This window comes from Ricinus communis, chromosome 7 (assembly GCF_019578655.1).
Source record: "Ricinus communis isolate WT05 ecotype wild-type chromosome 7, ASM1957865v1, whole genome shotgun sequence".
NCBI lineage: Eukaryota > Viridiplantae > Streptophyta > Magnoliopsida > Malpighiales > Euphorbiaceae > Ricinus > Ricinus communis.
Genome location: NC_063262.1, coordinates 27,076,072 through 27,099,512, shown reverse-complemented (window position 1 = coordinate 27,099,512; position 23,441 = coordinate 27,076,072). Strand labels below are relative to the sequence as shown.

Genomic DNA, 23,441 nt, shown 5'->3' with positions numbered 1-23,441 from the left:
AATGTCATAGAATTTTTAAAGCTACAGGTATAACTGACAAATTTGAAAAAACTATTGTAATTAATCGTTTAATGACACTTATTATTAGTTTGATTATAAATAATAATATAAATTAATTCTATAGTTAAAATATAATTAAAATAATATATTATAATTTAATATTTAAAAATAATAATAAATTAAATATTCTTAAGTGTCTCTTTTGAATAAATTAATATTTTAAAATTTTATTGGTGTAATAATATAATACTATTTTAAAAATATTTTTTGATTAATTTTCAGTATTATATAATTAATATTATAAATATAATTGAAATTACTATTTTTAGAATTAAAAGATTATCGTATAATTAAAAAATTAATTTATTAATTAATATAATATTAAAAATATAATTTAAATTACTTTTTTTAGAATTAGGATAATTGTTTAACTAGAAAATTAATTTATTAGTTAATATAATATTTAAAATATAATCAGAATACTATTTTGTAGTATTAGAATCATTGTTTAATTATGAATGTAACTTAAAAATTAATAAAAAATTATAAAATTAAATATAACCTTAAATCTCATATATCAAAAATAAATATACATATCAAAATGCACTCTATATATATCAAAACAATAGTATTTGTCAAAACACTTTTATTATTATTTTTAGAATGTGAAAAGTAACTATACATATTGAAAATTTTATTACATTTTATATATAGATTCATTTTATATTATTATTTAAAATTAAAATAATAACAACAATTGTATTAGTTAAATAAAAATTAGACTGATAAGTTTTCATCAACAAACATCATTATTAGGTCAGCTATTTAAATCAGAATCTCTTATATCTAATTCTTAAATATTGAAAAATTAGCAAATTACTATGCTATTTATCCTTATGAGAAATAAAAAGATATAAAGTACTGAGTTCCTTTTTCTCCATCATCCCCCAATACTAATGAAACAATATATCATTTTTATATTACTATCACGAAATGATTGGCATTATTCGATTCTAGCAAATACAAAAGAAAAAAAAAATGACAAATTTAGCTTTCATGGGTCCCTCCCCCAAAATTCAAGTGCAAAAAACAAGGGCAGCCATCACGGTACAGATTTCATGAACAAAACATTTAATTGAACCATATATATTGCAATATAGCAATTAATTCGACGTCTCAATTATAGTGAGATAATACCTGAGGTAGCTACTATCTAAATTTGACTTGGAATCTCATTGACCATTATAGTCAGTCAAGAAAGAAAGATATGTAGGATTCTGGTTCAATTTAGATGCACTCAGGCTCCAAGTTGAGTATAGCTTCTGTCAAGTTGGTGGGAATCTTTGCCCAGACTTATTTTTGAGGGAGATACCTCTATCTTTCATTTCAGTCAATTTGGATTTAGGCTAAATGAAACCAAACTTGGCAACAAAATTTGACTTTTCTTCTGAAATTAGATTCAGATTTTATAAAAACATGTCCACAAGCTGCATAGATATTATGGGTCATTGAATCCATATGGAAAACCTATTTTTATGAAAAAGAAAACAAATCTATGTGACATATTCCTTTTACTTGTACACTTTGTTTAGGAGGGGGAAAGGCTAATTAATTTGAACCTAAACTCCAATTGGTACCTAATATGGTTTGTGATTCTTAAATATCTATGTATCAAATAAGAAAATTTGGGCATAAACTAACAAAATTCAGAGCAGGCAACTTTAATGACTATAGGCATAGAGTAAGACAAAAGCAAAGATTGAATGGCACATTGAAAGCAACATGATTGGGTCATCATAAGAATTATAGATCAATCAGTAACTAGGTTTGTTTGTCAATCTGATAAAAATTCAAACTCTGAAATAATTTATAGGAAAAACTATTTATTTTTAATAAAAATACTAATCTCTACATGAAGAATTTATACTTGACCTAGCTAATATAATAGAAACTAGTTTAATATGATTCAACAACCTAATGTCTTAAGAATACTTTCTTATTTACATGATATGGGATTCTAGCACCTTGATTCACTAAGTTATTGTCCAAGTGCACAAAAATATTGGTCAATTACCATACTTAAATTTATATGGAAGTTTCTCATCTAATTAGGAGAAAAATGATCCATATTTTAAAAATGTTGGGCACATCAAATAAATTTGCAACAATGTGAGGGCGTTTATGCAGTTTTATTTAGTTGACTTTCCAGTAGCAAACAAGACCGATCCACAAGGCATAACTTAGAGATGGCATATCAAAAGAATTTGAGTATAACCAAATTGAAATAAAGAATTTGGTTATAATCAAACCTCAAATTGCAATAAAATAAACATAAAGTGGACATTGAATATTCCAGCTCCTCTTGTTTACCAAATTGATTCTTTAAGAATCTAACTGAATATTCTAGCCCAGCAACTTTTGTAAGCCACGGCATAAATATGACCAAACTACCCTCTATTATATTCTTGACTTTGCAGCTGGAAATAAATTGAAAATATTATTGTTACTTTGCATTTTTATTAAACAACATTGAAAAGAATTAAATGATCATTTGGATTGAAAGATTTTAAATTATAAAATTTATAGAGTTAATTTGACTTTGTTATTCTAAAAATTATTTTTTAATTTTAAACAAAAATCTTATTTTTATATTTTATTAAAACACTGACATTTCTAAAATTTATAAATTATAAATTATAAATATTTGCTAAAATTATAAATTTTAGAATTTTTCAATTCAAAGAAGGTCTAATATCTCAGATTAATGGGTAAGATAAAACCATTTTTAAGAGCAAACATCAAAATCAAAATCTGATCAATCTCAAAAAGAAAAGAAAATTCTTAGGGAGTGCAATAGTTCAAAACATCACAATCAATAATTTTTAATTTGATAGTTTGAATTCAAATTTTAAGACTTTTAACAAGATGTTAAATCTAACAAAATTACAAATTAGAGAAGAAAATTGAAGATTAGCAACTGTGATTCAGTCGCATATAAATTAATGATAACGTGTGGAGTTAACATTAGTGTGTATTGTATATATATTAGTTAAGCAAGAAAGAAGTGAGAAGGACAGATGAGTCTTTTCACTAAACAAAATAAATTGATGGAGAAAGTGTCTCTTGCCAAGTCAAAATTGAATGCAAGCCTGTGGATTTTTACGTGCCAGTTGCTTGTCCTCCTCATTAAACTCCAAAAAAGTCAATTCTTCTCTAATCTTTCAATCTGCATACCATGCTTTCAACTTCATCCACGTCAGCCAAAGAAAGCCTAACATGTAGATGGAACCCTTGTAAATACTCTCAACAACTAGGACCTTGCTCCAAAATTAGCTTTCTATATTTTAATTTCTTAACTAATTATAAGAAAATCGAAAGGAATAAAATAATAATGCTATTGAAATAAAATCAGATTTCAAGAATTGTTATTTTTATTTATTTTATTGAATAAAATTATCTAATTTTTTTAGTTAAAATAAAATCTGTCGATATTTATTGCGTGAAAGTAAAGAGAATGTAATAAAGAGTAGGCCTTAGAATGTTGTCTTTTGTCATGCATTCAAAGTTAACTTCCTTTTCCAAAACTTTGAATTCTCTGCATCCTCACTTTCCTTCTTTGCTAGGCACAGTAAATCATTGAGACTCGGCGGAAGTTAATAGCCTCTGTGCCCGATTCTTGTCTCTCTAATCTCTAAAGAGGTAATAATTGGACCTCCCAAGTCACACATGAAAAATCAACAAGCCAGCCTTCAAACTAGAAACACCAGCTACTTTTGGTTCTTTGGCAAATCATCTTCCTTCACTCAGTTTCTAATTAAGGTTATTGGAGTATCTTCAGGATAAAGAAATTTTAAATGTTCTTGCCGACTTTGTTGTACATGTCACCTTTTAATCTTGACAAACAAGTATAAACAATGATGAGGCAATCTCTAATTGCTGATGTATAAGTGTCCTGGTAGCCACTAGACACTCACTTCCGTTCTTCTCTTAGCTTTTAGAGGGTGAGAGATCACACGCACCAACAACTTTCAGAAAACCCTTTTCTCTTTGATTTCCAAGAATTGAAAGATGGAGATGGAGATGGAGAATTCTGGGGCTCAGAGATTTGATCTTCCAGTGGATTCAGAGCACAAGGCGACAGAATTCAGATTATTCTCTATAGCGGGTCCCCATATGCGAGCATTTCACCTGTCTTGGATCTCTTTCTTTTCTTGTTTCGTTTCAACTTTTGCTGCACCACCTCTTCTTCCAATTATACGAGATAACCTTAACCTCACAGCCACAGACATTGGCAATGCAGGTATTGCATCTGTCTCTGGTGCCGTCTTTGCAAGAATTGCTATGGGAACTGCTTGTGATCTTTTTGGACCACGTCTTGCCTCTGCCTCGTTAATACTAATCACAGCACCAGCAGTATACTTCACTTCAATCGTCACATCCCCTGTTTCTTTTCTTTTGGTACGATTTTTCACAGGGTTCTCTTTATCTACTTTTGTCTCAACCCAATTCTGGATGAGCTCTATGTTTTCTGCACCGGTAGTTGGCACTGCTAATGGTGTTTCAGGTGGATGGGGAAATCTTGGCGGTGGAGCAACACAGTTGATTATGCCTATTGTTTTTGGCCTGATTCGAGACATTGGAGCCGTGAAATTTTCAGCTTGGAGAATTGCATTTTTCATTCCTGCCCTTTTTCAAACATTATCAGCCTTTGCTGTATTGATTTTCGGTCAGGATTTGCCCGATGGGAACTTCAAGAGATTACAGAAATCAGGAGAGAAACCAAAGGATAAACTCTCAAATGTGTTTTATTATGGGGTTAAGAATTACAGAGGGTGGATTCTTGCATTGACTTATGGATATTGTTTTGGGGTGGAGTTGACAATAGATAATATAGTAGCAGAATACTTCTATGACAGGTTTAATCTGAAACTTCATACAGCAGGAGTTATAGCAGCAAGTTTTGGATTAGCAAATATAATTTCTAGACCAGCTGGTGGGTTGATTTCGGATGCAGTGGCAAAGAGGTTTGGGATGAGAGGTAGGCTGTGGGCTTTGTGGATTGTGCAGACATTGGGAGGGGTGTTCTGTATCATTCTTGGAAGAGTAGCTTCCTTAAGTGCTTCCATTCTTGTCATGATTGCTTTCTCTTTGTTCTGCCAAGCTGCTTGCGGTCTAACATTTGGCGTGGTTCCTTTTGTCTCAAGGAGGTAATACTTCTAGTACTTCGTTTCCAATTTATAGAGGTTCAATTAAACTTTAACTTTATTTGGCTAAGCTTAAATTGCCCCAGTTAGTTAAATTGCTGTTTCAATTTGTTTTTCAAGGAATCTTCGGCTTTATTTGGCTAACGAATACCCAAATTCTCAAGCCCAAAGAGAAAAAGATGAGCTTCTTTTTGCAAAGTTGCCATTTTATGTTATTGATAGATTTCAATAGTAGTGTTTTGCCTTGTACGAATTTTTAAAATCTCAATTCCTAATAGTTTCTTTTTTTATTAAAATTTTTTTTTAAAAAAAGAAAAAGAAAAAGAAAAATTTGCTGTGTTATGATGTTGAGTGTCGTAGACACAACAAATCCAAGTGCAAAAGAAATTCACTTCATCTAATCTTTATGTCTCTTTCTTTGTCAGGTCACTAGGGCTAATATCAGGGATGACAGGAGGAGGTGGAAATCTGGGTGCAGTTCTAACTCAACTGATATTCTTCACAGGATCCAAGTACTCAAAAGAAACAGGAATATCTCTCATGGGTATGATGATTATATGTTGCACTCTTCCAATATGTTTAATATACTTCCCACAGTGGGGTGGAATGTTTTGTGGTCCATCATCTTCAAAGATTGCTATGGAGGAAGACTATTACATGTCTGAATGGAATTCAAAGGAGAAGGAGCAGGGTCTACATCAGGCAAGCTTAAAATTTGCTGACAACAGCAGAAGTGAAAGAGGCAAAAGATCGGATTCTGATACCATGCCTGCCAATGATTCCCCTTCTGCAAATGTCTAGTTTTTTCTTCCTCTACTAGCTCAAGTTTATCTAGTATATCAGCTTTGCAACCAAATTGTATTCTGCAGCTGTGAATTTCAGGTTTCAGGTTGCAAGTATTTTGAAAATAGATGTACGTTTAAGCTTTATAGATTGCAAATTAAACAAGATAAGTGAGTTTTATTTTATTACAGACTTTTGATTAGGAAAAATTTCATCCTGGAAAAGCTAAAGTAAGAAATCAAACTAAAAGGCCTCAATTCTAAATGGAATCCAGCGACAAAACTTTTTCGAAAGACATTATAAATTATAACAAAAAAATATTATTTTATGTTTAGTACATTAAATTTTCAATAAAATTAATAAAAAGAAAATCAAAGCAGAACGATATAGAAAAGTAACATAATAATTTTTATTTATTGATTTGGGCCTCTTTTAGATAAGTAACGTATAAGCCTTAGAGTAAATATATTTATATTTGAGTTTTTCTTTTACTTTTTAGAAAATCTCTAAATTTAATTTTTTTTTTAGGAGAATTTGAGGATGCCTGCAAAATATTATAATTAAAATGCCGTAATCAATTACAATTAGATTATATAAAACTAAACTTGTCCATTAATCATTTTATAGGATTTTATTTTTTTTCATTTTTAGTTATTAATCTATAACCGGTAATACATGTTATCTTCTTTTTAATATTCTAAAAATAAAATACTTATTAGATATTTTCTTTTTAGGCATAACCTACTATTATGTTTCTTAAACTATTGGTTGAATTCGTAGTTAATTTTTATGTTTTTTCTTATTTTGTTGATTGTATTTTGAATAATAATTGGTTAATATATAATTTATTATTGTGATTCTCAGACTATTGGTTGAATTCGTAATCAACTTTTATATTTATTTTTATTTTGTTAGTTGTATTTTGACAATAGTTGGTTAGTAGATATAACCTATTATTATGATTCTCAGCCTATTGATTGAATTCATAGCTAATTTTTATATTTGTCTCATTTTGTTGGTGATTACACAACACAAAATTGATGGGAGAGTAATTTTTGTTTTGGAACATTTAACTAATTATGTCCTTTTAGTGCGGAATTGTGATTTATAATAAAACTATGAATAACCAAATTAATTTGGTATATATGAGAATGTTGGTATATTATGTCCTTTCTACGTGTAATATTTATCAAATTTTTCTTTACTATATAATTTTATTTTACAATTTCAGTTTAAGATATTTTCACAAAACTACATTTAAGGATAAAAATTAGATGATAATTTTAAGAAAAATATAGATAAGACATATGTTAATAATTCTAAAAATAAATTTTTATATTATATGATTTTCATATAAATTATATAATTATTTTTCATTGTCTCCTTTTAAGTCTTTTATTTATATCAAATGGTGAGAATTCTATTAAACACAAATAAAATTATATAATAAGCATGAATACTACATAAAACTATTTTTTATATAAAATGTAATGATTTAATAAATTTTTAATCAAATTATGTAACTCATTTTTTCAATTTCATAAAATTATGAATTTTGTAATGGTATAAATTATATAATAACTAAAAAATTATATAAATAATATCATATTTACATAATAATATCTTTTTGTAAACTTTTACTAATTTGTGTAAATTTTTATCAAATTAAGTAATTTCTCCAATTCACTTGTCAAAAATTTCTATTTCACAATATAAAGAATAAATTATTTTGTATGATAAAAAAATCATATAATAAGTATAAATATTACATAAATATTTTTTATGTAAAATATAACTGATTTAATAAATTTTTAACTAAACTATGTAACTCATTCCCTTAACTTCATAAAATTACAAATTTTATACATTATATGGTGTAAATTATACAATAAATGAAAGAATTATATAAATAGTATTATATTTACATAATATATCTTTTTGTGAATTTTTATTAACTTATACAAAATTTTATCAAATTAAGTAATTTCTATAATTAACTTGTTAAAAATTTCTACTTTGACGATATAAAGAATTAATTACTTTAATAAAATTTATGTAACAAGTATAAATATTAAATAACTTTTTTATATAAAATGTAACTGATTTAATAAATTTTAGATCAAACTATGTGACTCGTTTTCTTAACTCAATAAAATTATAAAATCTATATACTATATGACAATAAATTATATAATAACTAAAAGAATCATATAAGTAATATTATATTTACAATAATATCTTTTGTATATTTTTATTAACTTGTGTAGATTTTTATCAAATTAAGTAATTTTTCAATTTACTTGTAAAAAATTTCTATTTTACAATATAGAGAATAAATTACTTTGTATAATAAAAAAATATATAATGAGCGTAAATATTACATAAAATATTTTTTTTATGTAAAATGTAATTAATTTAATAAAATTTAAACTAAACTATGTAACTCATTTTCTTAATTTCATAAAATTACAAATTTTGTACACTATATTGTGTAAATCTATAATAAGTGAAAGATAATATAAATAGAATTATATTTATATAATAATATCTTTTTGTAAATTTTTTCTAACTTGTATAAATTTTTATTAAATAAAGTAATTTTTTCAATTAATTTGTTAAAAATCTCTATTTTCACAATATAAAGAATAAATTACTTTATATAATTAAAAAGTATATAATAAGCTTGAATATTCAATACATATTTTTTAAGTAAAATGTTACTAATTTTTTAATAAATATTTAATCAAATTATATAACTCATTTTTTAACTTTATAAAATTAATAATTTTATACATTTATATGATATAAATTATATAAAAATAAAAAATAATATAAATAGCATTCTATTTACATAATAATATATTTTTGTAACTTCTTGTTAACTGTATACGTCATTTCTTCTATTATGTAATTATTTAATTTATTTGTAGATATTTTAATATTGACATTAAAATGATAAGAATTATATAAATTAAATAATAATAATAAGATAAAAATATTTTTTTATAATGTGACTTGTATTAGCAGGTCATTATTCTTTTAAATTTAAGTATAACCTAAAATACAAATTTAAATGTCCAAATTCTATTGGATGATACATAAAGGCATTAAAAAAACAAAAAGGCATTCCAGTGAAGGCACCTAAGAATTCACCTCTTCTTTATTATGTCAATTTCTTTTTTCTCATAATACCGAAGTTTTTTTTATAAAAAAAATATTTATATAATTTTTTAAATTTCACTAAAAAATAATACTAAAAGTACATATATCCAAAAAGTGAAAAGTCCAAAAAAAAATCCTAGTCACAAGAATTTCTTTTCTATTCTTTTCGTTGTTGTCAGCAGCTTTTTTGCTGTCAACGGTAACTAATTTCAATCTTTTACTTTCTATTTTTTTATTTTAGTAATTTTTCCATCACAATAAAATAATTTAATTATTTTCATTTTATATGCATGAAATTGGTCAAAGTTTAAAGAGTTTGATTTTAAAGTCTCTTATCTTTCTTTAATAGTGAATTTGGATAAATAGATAAATCAAGGGTTTATAGAAAAAGATCCCATGACTGTTAAAGCTTCAACATTCAGAGATAAATCAAGACCTTCCAATAATGAAGATGAATTTATTTGGTTAAAAGTTCATTTAGGATCTTAATTTATATTTATTTTTCTTAGTTATTTATTAATTTTGTTGATTAAATATTATAAGTATTTTATTTTGTCTTTCTTTATGGAAGTTAGTTTGTGTTTTTTTATGAGAATTTGTTTATCTTTTGTCATGGGAGTTAGAATGAGTTTGATTCTGGTATTCAAAAGATCATACTCTTTTAAAGACTCATCAAATGAAAATAAAGTCAATTTGTGAATCATATAGTCACAGAATGGAATGTGTTTCTTATCGATGTGCCAAATGGATCCAAGATGTTGTATACAATTATTCCATCAACACAATTAATGAAACTTAAAGGAAAAACTCATTTTTATAAAAATATTAGTATATATTTCTTCAACATAATCATGTTTACTTGTCTATTACAAGTTTTACTTATTAATTATTTTAATGAAAGACTCCTTTTATTTTAAAAGAAAAAGTATATATAAAAGATACTAAAATGATATAATTTAACTTGCATCATTGTGAAATCAGCCATGAATTGAATGATATTATATATTTTTTATAGCAGTTAGTGTGTTTTAATGACATGAAGATGCGTGTTTTAATATATATACATAAAATATAACAAAATGCAGTTAAAAATACATACAGATATAATTAAAATAAAAGTAAAAGATCACTTAAGTGTGCCAAAAAGAATAGTAATTTTGTACTTATAGCAGCTATTTGAAGCTTTTTTATAATAAAAAAGTGAATATGAACAAAGGATGAAGAATAAATATGGTGCTGCTATAATTTCATTAAGAAAATAATAAAAAATATTAAAAAAATATCATAATACAATTAAAAAAATGTATAAATACAATTTTTAAATTTTAGATCTTAAAAAAATAATTTTAGGCTGTAAAGATAAAAGTTTTCAACTCATCTTATATATATATGAAAAAAAACTATCCACCAAATAGTTTTAAAAACTCACTTCTCTTTGACAGTAAAAGGAAAAGCTTTTCATCTTTTTTTTTAAAAAAATTTATAAAAATCCGATGAGTAGCAAGCTACACAGAAGAAAATAATTATCTCTTTACACTGGCTGTAAAGACAATAGATCACTCTTTATATAAAAATATAAATTTAAACTAAAGAATTTAATCTCACAAAAATAAACATTCTTACCATTTAAACTAAATTTCAAGTAGTGCTGCCTGAGAACTTCAAAACCACAAAATCACAATAAAAGAAACATCTCTAAATGCAAAGGAGGGCCTTCGCTCTATTCTCACGTTTGACTCACTGACCAGATACATATTTAAATCTATATTAGTAAGTTTTTTTGCGTTGCAAAATAATTTATATATAATAAATTCAGGAACTATTTTTAACCTCGTATAAAAAGAACTCATCAACCTCGATCCACGTTACCATAAAGAATCCAGTGAAATTAAAAAAATCTACAATCTCCCATTAGCATTCTTTTTTAAAAAGTCATTGGTAAAATTCAATCTAAGGTCTGTGTTCATCAAAGCAAGAAATTAACAACAATACTGAATCTAGGATTAGATAAAGAACAATTTACTTGATGCGACCCCCATTAATCAATAAAGAAATCATTAATCAAAGAGCAAATATATACAGTAACTAAAAATTAAAATGATAGCAAAGAAAGAACAGCAATGATAAATAGTACCTTTTGATTCCTAACTTAACTTCTTCCTGAAAAGGATAAGAAGAAAACAAGATTGTTCTTGGAAAAAGTTCTCAGAAGCAATATTATCATTAGTTAATTCTATTATGAGGAGATTAAAAAAAATAGATTACATAATGTACTACTTTTGATATAGTAATGGCTGCGAGTCTGTCATTGCTCCAATACTGAGAATTTAATAAGCCTTTGTATATATATTAGCCTTTACACAGGTTAATTGATTTTATGTTGCCTTTATATTTGCAATAATTCATTTTTTTCTTATTAAAGAAAAGGGGGACCTGGGACGAAGATTCACAAAAGGTCTGCCGACTCTTGGACGGTGCACGCATTGCTCTTCCAACAACCGCCACCACCATGAAATTACTTGCTCAAAACAGGGAACTGGGCCATAGACGAACTAGGTGTAACATGAAATACATAAATATATGCATCACTAGAAAGTTAGAGTTGGAAGAATTTGAGGTCATTTCTGAAAGGGGGAGAAAAGTATAGGACAAAATGGGATACTAGAAAGAGCCTGTATATTATTACAGACGCCACCTTCTTTTGATAAAAGCCAGCTAGTTAAGTTTTTTTGGTCCACTATTGCAATCCTTCCTAATTTCATGAAGCCAATGGCCTTTTAAAGGAGTAATTTAATACTTCTACTATCTAATAATTGGTACAAGATATTAAAAATATTAAGTTTTGAAACTAAATTCTTTAAAAAACTATCGATTTAAAAGTAATATATTTCTTTTCAGTTACCGTATTTCAATTCGTTAAATTTAAATTGAATTTTTTATTTAAAAATTATTTTAGTCTATAAAATATAGCAAAAATTAAATTAAAAACATATAATAATTTAATTACATAAGATAATAAAACCTTATTAATTTATTAATTAGCATATTAGTTATATTTATATAAACTGATAATATAAGTAATATTTTTTAGTCTACAATTATTTTCTAATTAGAAACTTATTTATTAATCAAGATATTCCATTTTAGGATTAGACTTATTTAATTATAAATTAATATATTAATATCACAATTTGTATAAATATTTTTAAAAATATAGAAATTACACATCAATATAATATCTATATGTCAAAATTCTTACGTGTTAGTGGACGTACAAATACATATATAATTCCAATCTCTCATAATATATTCTAAAATTTTAAGATTTTGAAGTGGATTTATTAGAATTAGCAGAAAAAAGAATTAGTTTCACAGTTGAAATGTGACTAAGTCATGACAGTACTTTAAATGAGATTATGTTAACTTTCTTTTAAAAAAAAAAAAGAATTAACCGTTGAAATAGATTAAAAACATGCATCCATTCTTTTCCATGGAAATGGTCCATTAATTTAATTAAGTTAATTTTTGTCATCTTATGAATTTTCCAAACAACAAAAAGATAGTGTAGGGTGGGTTGGTCCCATGTCATATTCACCATTCTTTCTGCATAATTTGACCATAAAGACTGAAATTAAACGTTTTTTTTCTTTTTCCTGCAAGGAATGAAGGATTTGTGCTTGCCACAACCCTACCTCTGGCTTCCCACTCTCCTACACTTTGAGCTTTCTTTGTTCCTTTTAACTCTCTTTACATCAGCCATGATGGAATAAATGTATAATAATTAGTAGAATGACTAAGAAAGGGGGATATTTCTGGCTGCTTAATGATAAAATAGCCTATCTTTTGGTGCAAATTGCCTAAGAGTTAGTACAACTTTAATTGTTGCAAGAGAATATGGAATCCTATAAGTACAAGAAAAGTATTCTATGGTTGGATATCTGATGTGGTTTTTACTGCTATCTTTAGTTCTTTTAACATAAACTAAGATTAATCTGGCATTGCAGAAATCTTTACGTGCCTCTTTTTCAGAATAAAGATATTATATACTCTATGCATTGTAGAATGTTGTAGAAGTATCTTTCCTTTTCCTGTTCTTGGGAATCATAAGTTTTTGTGACTTTTTCTTTTTTTATTATTACAGGCCGCTCATGTTTGTTTAGTTTTAATGGTCACAGTCGGAGAAACTATTTGTATCCAAATTGAGTGCTTCATTAATTCAGTGACTGTAGTATCATAAAAAGTTGTCCCATTTCTTTGAGAATTTTTTTTGAAGATATTTGAAATGTAATGTATTTTTAAATGTGTTAACATATTTTATTATTCAAAATTAATAAATATGTATTAATTATATATAAATTTAATATATAGATGGAGATATGCACCGTTACTAGTTAAAAGATTTCGTAACTTATAATATTTTAAAAATATCCAAAAACTTCCTTTTAAAAAAAGATTAATTTATTTCTCTCGAATCCCAAGTCTCACTAAAACAATAACAACTAAATAACATAGAAGAAAACAAAAATCTACAATTCATCACCTTCCCACATTTAAAAAAAAAAAAATTGCAGAAGGGAAGCATCTAAGGGAAACAAATACAAGAAAAGGATAAAAGATGCTACAAATTTATGAGTGTTGAGTAGCTAGCATAAATTCTCATGTGACCTTGCTACTCTCTTGATCCAGCCACTATCCCTCTTTAGGCAATAGTCTATGCTTGAAGGAACAAGGGGTGCCTGTGATTTCCCATATGAATTCCAACATAAAGCCTGTCGAAAACTTCGGTATCCTGGAGAAGGTTTCAACTGAATGTCAATTAGGTCAACATCTATACAGGGCACGTCTTTGCTACACGCTAAATGAATAGGCTGTGTTATGTAACTTCCAATTATTTGATCAAATTTAACACCAGATATGGCCACAGCTTCTGTTTGGTTCTTGCAGATATGCTTGTCACAATAAAACTGATCAATTATTATAGGATACTTAACATCTGATACTTGGATATTGGAAAATGATACATTCTTTACCGATCCCAGGCCTCCCTGCAAGACATAATAAAGCAGATCAAGAATGAATGAAAAGGGTTGTACATACATAGTCAATTAATTAAGATAAGTAGACTCTAACATAAGAAATAACAACCTGCCATGTCTTAATTCTAGCTCCAGCTAAGGTATTATGCAGTGAGATTTTCTCCACAACAATATTGGAGACACATGCCACACTTTTATCTTTCCCTAGTCCTCCTAAGCTGCAATTACAAGAGAAGAAAAATTGCACATACGAAGTCAGTACAACTTTAGATTGTCTTTTTGATTGTACATTATGGCCAGGGCATTACAAGTTAGTTTTTGTCATATTAGTGTATTAATTTCATTCCATGTAAAATTCTAGTGTTAAACAACTTTCATATTCACTTAATCAGACGTTTGAATGTATGGTTTTTAAAAATAAAGTTTGACGTTAATGGCAATTAATCAATTAATAAAATAGAGAAAATATACAAATATACCACATATTAGATAAGAGTACCATGAAGAAATTCTTTACCCTGGATTTTTCTATATAATGAACATTTACCTTATACCATGTCCTGGACCACAGTTAATATGATGAACATGGATATTAGAGCAACCAGTTTGTATGGATATACAGTCATCTCCTGTCAAAAGTGATCATAATATAATTAGTATCTGAAAACAATGGAGTATATCTATTTATTTATTTATATGTGCAAGTCTACCTTGTTAATAATTAAAACAAGGGCCATATCATACCAAACTGAAAAGCTAGTTGAATTGGTTCTTTTTGTTCATGCATGCTAGTCTCAAAAGTTAGTTTAGTGACAGTTATATACCGTTTTAAAATTCTCTGCACAGCATATTTCCCACAAACAGATAACCTTTTTTCCTTTGCCTTTTTGTATGTGGAAGCAACAGATTACTTTTTCTTTGCAATTCTAACATGCCATGCATTATCTGCCCACCCAACTCAAACTATAGGATTCACTCATTGAATGTTAGCCACTTACTGTGGCATCCTTTTATGTAAAATATTCATAACTTATCTACATAAGATTGAAAATAGTCCTCTAATTAAATTTTGGGCATGTGTTCGTTCTTACCAGTTCCAATATTAGAATGCTGAATTTCTACATCTTGTGTATTTTGCAAGTGAATACCATCAGTATTTGGACTATTCTCTGGCGAGGAAATTGTGATGTTATTGACCTTTATCCCTTTAGAGTTATCGAATTTGAGATGGCATTGAGGGCTGTTTATGATTTCAATATTACGAACTGTAACATTATAACTAGCATAGAATCTCAAAGCCTGCAAGCACAGGAAATTCATCAAATTTAAAATATAGTCATCTGAAAAAGAAATAAAGAAGAATTGTCACTGAAAATTAAAATTGAAGAAATCCTACCGTTGGTTTCATGTCAGGAATATGCTTGAATCTCTTCTGCAGAAATAAATCACAGAAGGGTAAATTAGCTGGTAATTCTTGGAAATTTCTTTTTCTTCTCTTTTTTCTTTTTCCCAATGTTTGAAAGATGGGAATAGATGATTTGCAAACCTGAATAAAATAGACGTTAGAGGGAGTCCACCAATAAAATCCTTGGCCATTGACAGAGCCAGTGCCTTGAATTGTGAAGTCATGGACCCATTTGAAGTTGAACCACTGAAACAGGCTGGATTTAGGCCAAGAGCCTACTTCTGGAGGAGCTAAGACAGTTCCATCAATCTGTTGGCATGGTATTCCACTTACATTACATCAGCTTGGAGTGTAAAGCAATTAACTGTAAAGATATATTATTTAAAACATGACCTTGATATATAAATAATCAAAAAAAAAAAAGAGGGACAAAGAATATACTTCTTTGCCTTTCTCATTTCTTTTACTAAAAAATGCTAGATATAGCTAGTAAGGTGTCAGAAAAATCAGCTGAAAAAAGAAGAGAAATCAAACAAACCTGAAGAACAAGGTGAGGCATACATGGACCTTGAAGAGTAATAGGCTTGATAAGAAACTTGAATTCTGCTGGTATTTCTACTGTAGCTCCAGGTACCTTGCAAGCTGCTTTCCATGCAGCTAGAAGTGCCTGTTTGTTTCCATTTTCCAGGAATTCATATTAATAGCTAAGAAATACTTGCTCTAATTTTTTAAACCAAATTGTGGAATTCACTAATGAGCAAAGCTCAAAAAGAACTGGAATCGTATCCCGGAATATTATTATACAGAGGTTACAAGTTTGCATCAGTCGAGCTCACTTAACAAGAAGGAAAAGAAAAGAAAAAGTGGAAAGCTAAGCTGTGCAGATCAAAGAGCATGAATTGTAGTACCTTAGAGTCATCAGATACTCCATCACCTTTGGCTCCAAATGACAGAACATCAAAAATATTGGATTGGGTAGGATAAGAGTAACCATAGTGAGGAAGAGGAGCTGGTGCTGGGCTTGGAACAGTAGCTGAATCTGGAGCATTGTTGCCATTGCCACTCCTATCCTTGATGTGCTTGTGGGATTTGCTTTTCTTGTTGTGATGATGCTTTCTTGCGTCTACTGAAATCATGGTAAACATAGTGAAGGCAGCTATCATAACAAAGATGAAGAATAGACGAGGTATATTCTTGTTTTTCTTCATTTTTTTTACAGAATGTTCTTTCTTTTCCTTTCTCTTGGATATTCACTCCCCTGGAAATGAATTGAGCTGAGCAAGAAATTAGACGTTAGTGACAGTGGAGTGAGGTCGTGATATATAAACTGCCGTTTTATAATGAAATGTTACGAAAATACCCTCATTTTTACGCATAATTTGCATTTAAATTAAAAAATGAATAGCTCAAATAAGAAGATCGTTTGCTACAGAATTAAGCTGGAATTTTTACTTTTCACCGGTGAATATAAGGAAATAATTATATTATCATATATTCCATGTGAATAAAAAAATAATTACATTATTATATAATCATGTGAATAAAAAAATAAATAAAAATTATAAATTAAAAGAGAAATTTAAAAATATATATTTATCGTCATATTAAATCTACTAAAAAATTTTAATTATGATAAAATATGATGAATTAAAAAGTATTCCACTAAATTAACTATGTCCTGACAATAAGGTAAGATTACTTTAAAAATATATAATAAGTTTAAATTTATTAAAACAATTCAAGATTATTTGAAGCAAACTATAGTGATTTAAGCCAGTATATGTTTTTATACATCTTCATTATATTATTCTTTAAATAAACGAATGATTCATTATTTTCTTTTCATGAAAAAGGAAATTTGCCAATTGCTTCCATCAATAACTTCCTTGACTTTTGTTTGTTCCTTAAGAGTAACCAATTTTTTTTCCTTTTGTTGGATACAATAAGAGTAGCCAATTATTGAGTTTTAGTGGGAGGTGGATAAGTCATATTATAGCAATATGGTTTGGATAATCTATCTTGGTTCTTCTTTTATTGCCAAAGGATAATCTTTCCTAGTTAACCCCTCTAAATAATTATAAATGTTAAGGATATAGTGGTTTGGGTGCACTTTTGTTAAATAATATGACTTTATATGGGAAATAGGATGTTACCCAAATCAAATTATGGTATTGTTGTTGTTTTTGTTTTTCTTCTTTCCTAAGAGGAGCTTCAAGCTTTCTGACCTATAAGAATAGCCTTTATAATAAGTTTATGTTTTACAAAAGGAAACACAGATAAAAAGGAAGAATATATTGCATAATTGTATTAAACAAAGGTATTTTCCAACTCACAAGTTCTTATTAAACCTGTCACTTTAATGTAATAGTCCAAAAATAAAACCCAAAATGGCGGTAGGTGGTCCTAGGTTGTAAGTTCCAGACAAAAGAGAATTGGCCACTGCAGCAGTCACTCTATCAAAGTCATCATATATTGTAATTTATTACCTAATTTGTTTATGGCTAATTAAAAAACAAATTTATATGTCTAAGCTTTCTCACCCAAAACATCAGGGGTTTTAACAACTTGTAAAGTTATAAATTAGTGGTATCGCTTCAACAAGTTGCTAAAACTGCAAGAATCTACAGGAAATTAATTTCTTGAGAGCTATGCAAAGTGTAAGCAAGCATGTTTGATAAATTGTTAGAGGCTAGTTTAATTTGTAGTGAATAATTATATATATAATGGAACACAATAAAGTGGAAACTTGATATAAATGATGAAGAAAGACTGTATCATGTTCCATAGAATAATAGTCTTTTAATATATATTTTAATTAGCTTTGAATCTTAAAGTTTTAGAGATGACTTGATTAACAATAAGCTAAAGTTTGCGACTATCTTTCATTTACATTTTAATTAAATTTAACAAATATCAAATAAAATATCTACAGATTTAGTTTGATGATAAATACATATATCAGTTTGATTAATTTCTCCATCCCTCGTTTCTAACTCAGTAAACCATTTTAGATAATTATATTGCAAGCAGATGAGTTTTTTGTGAATTATTTTACTTTAGAATAATATTTAATAAAAAATCTATATGAATTTAATTACTCGAGTGTATATATAAAGTAGCATCGTACTCTTTTTTTTTTTTCCCTGAATACCAGCTTTTTCCTCTATGAAACACCATCCAAACGGGACCTAAGTAGTAGGTGAGGCCGTTCCATTATTAAAGGATTTTGTAGGTGTGGCATGGGAAAGGTGGTATAGCCTATGTTGGGATAAAGAAGAAGAATGGAAAAAGGCAGAGAGTAGAATGGATCTTAAGGTCGTAAGTTACTTGAATATATTATGGGGTGCAACTACTTGGGAATGTTTTGATACATTTTGTGCCCCTCAGTGCTGTCTGTCTTCTTCTATAGCACGCTAGCTGTGGGACACCGTGGGACTAGTCGGTGCCATTTCCCCGCGGCCTTTTTCCTTGATTTTCTTCAAGTATTTCTGAAGATCACATCCCAATAGCTACTAGATTAAATCACTACAGTGATTGACAAGAACAGCTTCCTCCAACCAAATGCTTCCTAAATTTTATTATCTTAACTCCTCTGTGTACATTAATATCAGAACGGATTCGATGATTCAAAGGAGGGGGAAAAATCCCAATACATTCTACATATGCTACAGGAAAATATTTACGCTGCTGTTAATTGAAATTCAAACAAAAAATGATGTTAAAATTAAAATAAAATAAAAATTATGAGATGGAAAAAAATATTTTTGTGTTACCTTATAGAATTTATTTTAAAATTATATTTAAATTTAATATAAAATTCTAAATTAATTTTTCTTTCTTATTAAAATATAAGAATTTTAGATTTGTAAAGAAATTTTATAAGTTTTATGAATTTTAACCAAACACAATATTGAAATTTTTAATTTTAATCCTTCACTAATAGCAGAGCAAGCTATGAAATTTTTTTTTCACTCATTTGGAGTAGGCAAAATTATTATCCCCATTTCGCCATTCATATTTATTTAATTTATCTCTTTCTTTTTTATTTTTTTTTAACTTTTTTTTTTCTTCTCATTTAACTTTAATAGAATTTGAATTTCAATACATATGAAGTTAAGAATATCCTTGCTAGGAATTATAATGTATAGATGTGATCATATAGCACATCTGGTCAGCAACTCGTGTCTCTCTCTATGAAGACACTAGATAGGATTCTGGAAGCAACAAGCAAGTAATTTTCCCCTCCGATTGAACATAAATATGGAAACAAATTGCCAATATTTCCAGGTACTTTATCATCACCATTGGTGCTGGTGTTGAATGTTGAATGTTGAAAGTTGAAAGGATGCCTGCGTAGCGGACGACTGATCCCACCACCACCACCACCACACACACACACAGCGGTCTATCAATTGTCACTATCAAGCCACATGTAGCCGTACAGTTGCCGTCAATGAGTCGATTCAACGCTCCCAAAATTCAAAGTTTCACGTCTATATATTCCTTTGATCCTGCGGGCTAAGTCCACACCCAGTCTCCATTCTTGAATATACTGGAGATTTTTCAACTTATCCTGCTTCTCCTTTTATTTTCTTATTTGGGATGGGAACAATACTTGGTAGGTTCATGATTAGCGATTTTCTATAATCGTATAAAATAATATGTTGACTAGAAGTAAATTGACAAAATTTGGGCATACAGCAACTTTTATTTTTCTTTTCATGATCAGGTTGCTTCAAATAAGCTTGGTGGTTAGTTAACAATGGTTGCTCATATAAGCAGCGATTGTTTTTTAATTATAAATCACAACTTGTAAACTATGTTTGTATTTGTTTATTAAGGAGTAGATATATATAACAATCATCTTCGTAAATTTCAAATTGATGAGATTGAAATTCGAAATAGAAAGATTATGCTTTGGCCTGAGATGGGTTAAAAAATTATGTATTGTTATTATTATTATCGTTGTTATCAGTGTAGGTATGTATTTTCTTTTGGCCGATAAAGATTTTTAAACTTTGACGCCTATGCTTAAGTTGATAACAAACTTTTTCTTTATGAATTATATCTTTAAAATTATACTAGAGAAAATTTAATCTCGATATATATATATATATATATATATATATATATATATATGAAGTAATTACTATCTTTTAAAGTTTAATTTCTATAATAATTGTAATAAAGATAATAATATTGTACAGAATTGTAGATAGCTATTAAATCTAATATAAATGAAAATTTTACAATTAAATAAATAACTGAGATTTTTTCATGTTTACAATAACATAAACCGTCATATTTTCACCTTTAGATTTCAATCAAAGAATTGAGATTTTATTAAAAAATAAAATCTAAATATTATATAATGAGTGGTTATTTGATAAATGATAAAATTGTTTTAATTTAAGTTTAAGGATTAAAATTATATCAATATGATCTATCATATTATGCGGAAAGGATCTATCCTAAAATAAATCCTCACAAAACTAATCAACTCGGTTGTGGAAATGTGCTTTTAAAATCCTTCAAACAAAAATTTAGTATAAATTAATTTGAAAATACTTTTTCTTAAAAAAATATTGGAAAAGATTATAGTCTCAGCATATATTAAAGAACATTTTATATACATCAAACTATATTACGAATAGTAATTCTATAAAATAAAACTTTGAAATCTACAATAACAGAATCCTTATTTTTTAAATAATAAATAAAGAAACTTCATTTGACTTTCCAAATTTTAAAGAGTTAGATTCTATTTTCATAATTGGTTAATATATTACAAGTATTCATTCGCTTTATTAATTAATTTTTATTATAAAAATTATAAAAATAAATGAAAGAAGAAAAAATTTATAAAGAGCCGAATAAATTTAAATAAAAATTATATTTAAATATTAATTTAGAATTTTCTATATTATATAAGTAAATAACCATTTAAAATTTTTAAAAAAAAAATAGACATACTATTGTAATAGTGAAACCGAGTATTGGACTTTCTATTGAAATAATAATCATCATATTAGTATTAATTAATAATTTATAGTAAACAATCCTTTCATTTATTAACATAAATATTATTACTTAAAATTTCAATTTTTATTTTAAAATTAAATATTTTTATTAAGTACATTTTTTAGTGTTAATAATAATATCAAATATTTTATTTAAATTTTAATAATTACAAATTATATAGCAACAATAGATGAGTTGATAAGTTCAATGAATTAATGTGAATGGTGGCACTGAAAATATCTTACAAGATAATTTAATAAAAATAGTGAAATTAATGATTGTAATTATGGAAAACATAAACATTCTTAATTTAGTGCGGATTGAAAATGAATCAAAGAATAACATATTGATAATAATGAGTAGGCAGATAACTCTCAAGTCAACTATGAACGAATGAGAATATTCTGCAATTAAATAAATCCCCACTGGCCGCCCCACCGCTGATTTAATTATGTCTGTTTTTCTTGTTTTAATTTCTTCCCTCTCGATGCATGCAATTCCATTTTTTGATGTGTCATAAATGAAAGTACACATATATTTAATTGTATTGTTTCATCAGTCCATCGCTCCATTAATAAATGTTATATAAAAGAATAACTTGGAATTAGAAAGCAATTTTCTATGATTTCCTCATTTCCTATTATAATTTATCTATTAATTCTTATTATTAATAATTTGTGAAGTTCTCTTTGATATTTTTTGCCATGTTTATTTTAAAAACATTCATAATCCCCGTACAGCTACAATTAAATAATTAATTTAGATTTAATTATATATTAAAATCTCTCTTTAGAGAACTCTGTTGTTCTAATATCAATAATTATCTTTTCGAATCAAAATATATATAATTAAGAAATATCCAAAGTTTGTTATATTAATAAAGTAATAATCAAGTTTGCTCCTCCATTTATCATAATATTTACACTATAATTGCTAGCATTCACAAAATAATTCATTAATTTATATTAGTTGACAATATTAGCCGTGGGTTCATTATAATCGTGGATGCAAAATTTACTTATAAATCAGAGTGCGCTATCTCCCGTACATCTAATAAATTAGATTATTTATGAAACTTTTGTACAATAAAATTATATAATTGATTAAATAAGAGTTATTATATATAATAATTTCTTATGCCAATATTTTTGTCCAATACTATGAACGAGAAAATAAATGTCAAAGCTCTTTTCTTTTTTTAAAAGAATAGATTCATATTTTTAAAGTTAAATATGCATCTATTGTTAAATAACTTATCCAAAAGCTCTTATAATTAACGAGCATGTAATAATTTCAACTACAAATGTAAATGAGTTAAATTAGTTCATGAATTATTTAAATAATTTGTATCATACATAATTTGATTTTTTAATATTTAACTCAAAATGTTTGTGAGCCTATTTGAATTTCTTTTACCATTATCAAATATAAATTAAAGTTCAATTGGATCCAACTAATATTAAATTATTAAATTAATTAATTTAATTAATTTTTTTTAATATTTCACTAAATTTAACTTGAGCTATAAAAACAAAGCTTATTCAAACCCGAATTGAGCTTTGAGTTTTTCTAGACATTGTCTTGACTCAGTTTAGTTTGAAGTGTTAAGTTGAGCTTTCTATATTAGCTGGTAGCTAATTTACTTCTAATAATCGAATAAAATCTATTTGGTGGAATTTTAATATTAGCTGCTAACTGATTTAAATAAAAATAGTTTATTTTATGATCTTTTGGCCAACAAAAAATACAATATTTTTTACATAAAATTATATTATCCATTTTATTAATTTTTAAAATTGTTCTCTTTAAACTTGTAATATCCAAAAAATT

General features: G+C 27.1%; 2 protein-coding genes across 2 annotated transcripts; one reads left to right on the top strand and one right to left on the bottom strand.

The window, feature by feature from the left end:
* Positions 1-3,539: 3,539 nt before the first annotated feature.
* Positions 3,540-6,172, top strand: LOC8273477 (high affinity nitrate transporter 2.5). Its single transcript, XM_002527853.4, has 2 exons — positions 3,540-5,207; positions 5,630-6,172. The coding sequence occupies exons 1-2, from the start codon at positions 4,069-4,071 to the stop codon at positions 6,003-6,005; spliced, it is 1,515 nt and encodes a 504-aa protein (XP_002527899.2). The 5' UTR covers positions 3,540-4,068; the 3' UTR covers positions 6,006-6,172.
* Positions 6,173-13,011: 6,839 nt separating this feature from the next.
* LOC8273476 (polygalacturonase At1g48100) lies at positions 13,012-16,930 on the bottom strand. Its single transcript, XM_002527852.4, has 8 exons — positions 16,499-16,930; positions 16,129-16,257; positions 15,732-15,899; positions 15,582-15,617; positions 15,277-15,484; positions 14,733-14,814; positions 14,295-14,403; positions 13,012-14,194 (listed from the first exon to the last, which is right to left on the bottom strand). Exons 1-8 carry the CDS (start codon positions 16,796-16,798, stop codon positions 13,793-13,795), a joined length of 1,434 nt encoding a protein of 477 aa, XP_002527898.1. The 5' UTR covers positions 16,799-16,930; the 3' UTR covers positions 13,012-13,792.
* Between the last annotated feature and the right edge of the window lie 6,511 nt (positions 16,931-23,441).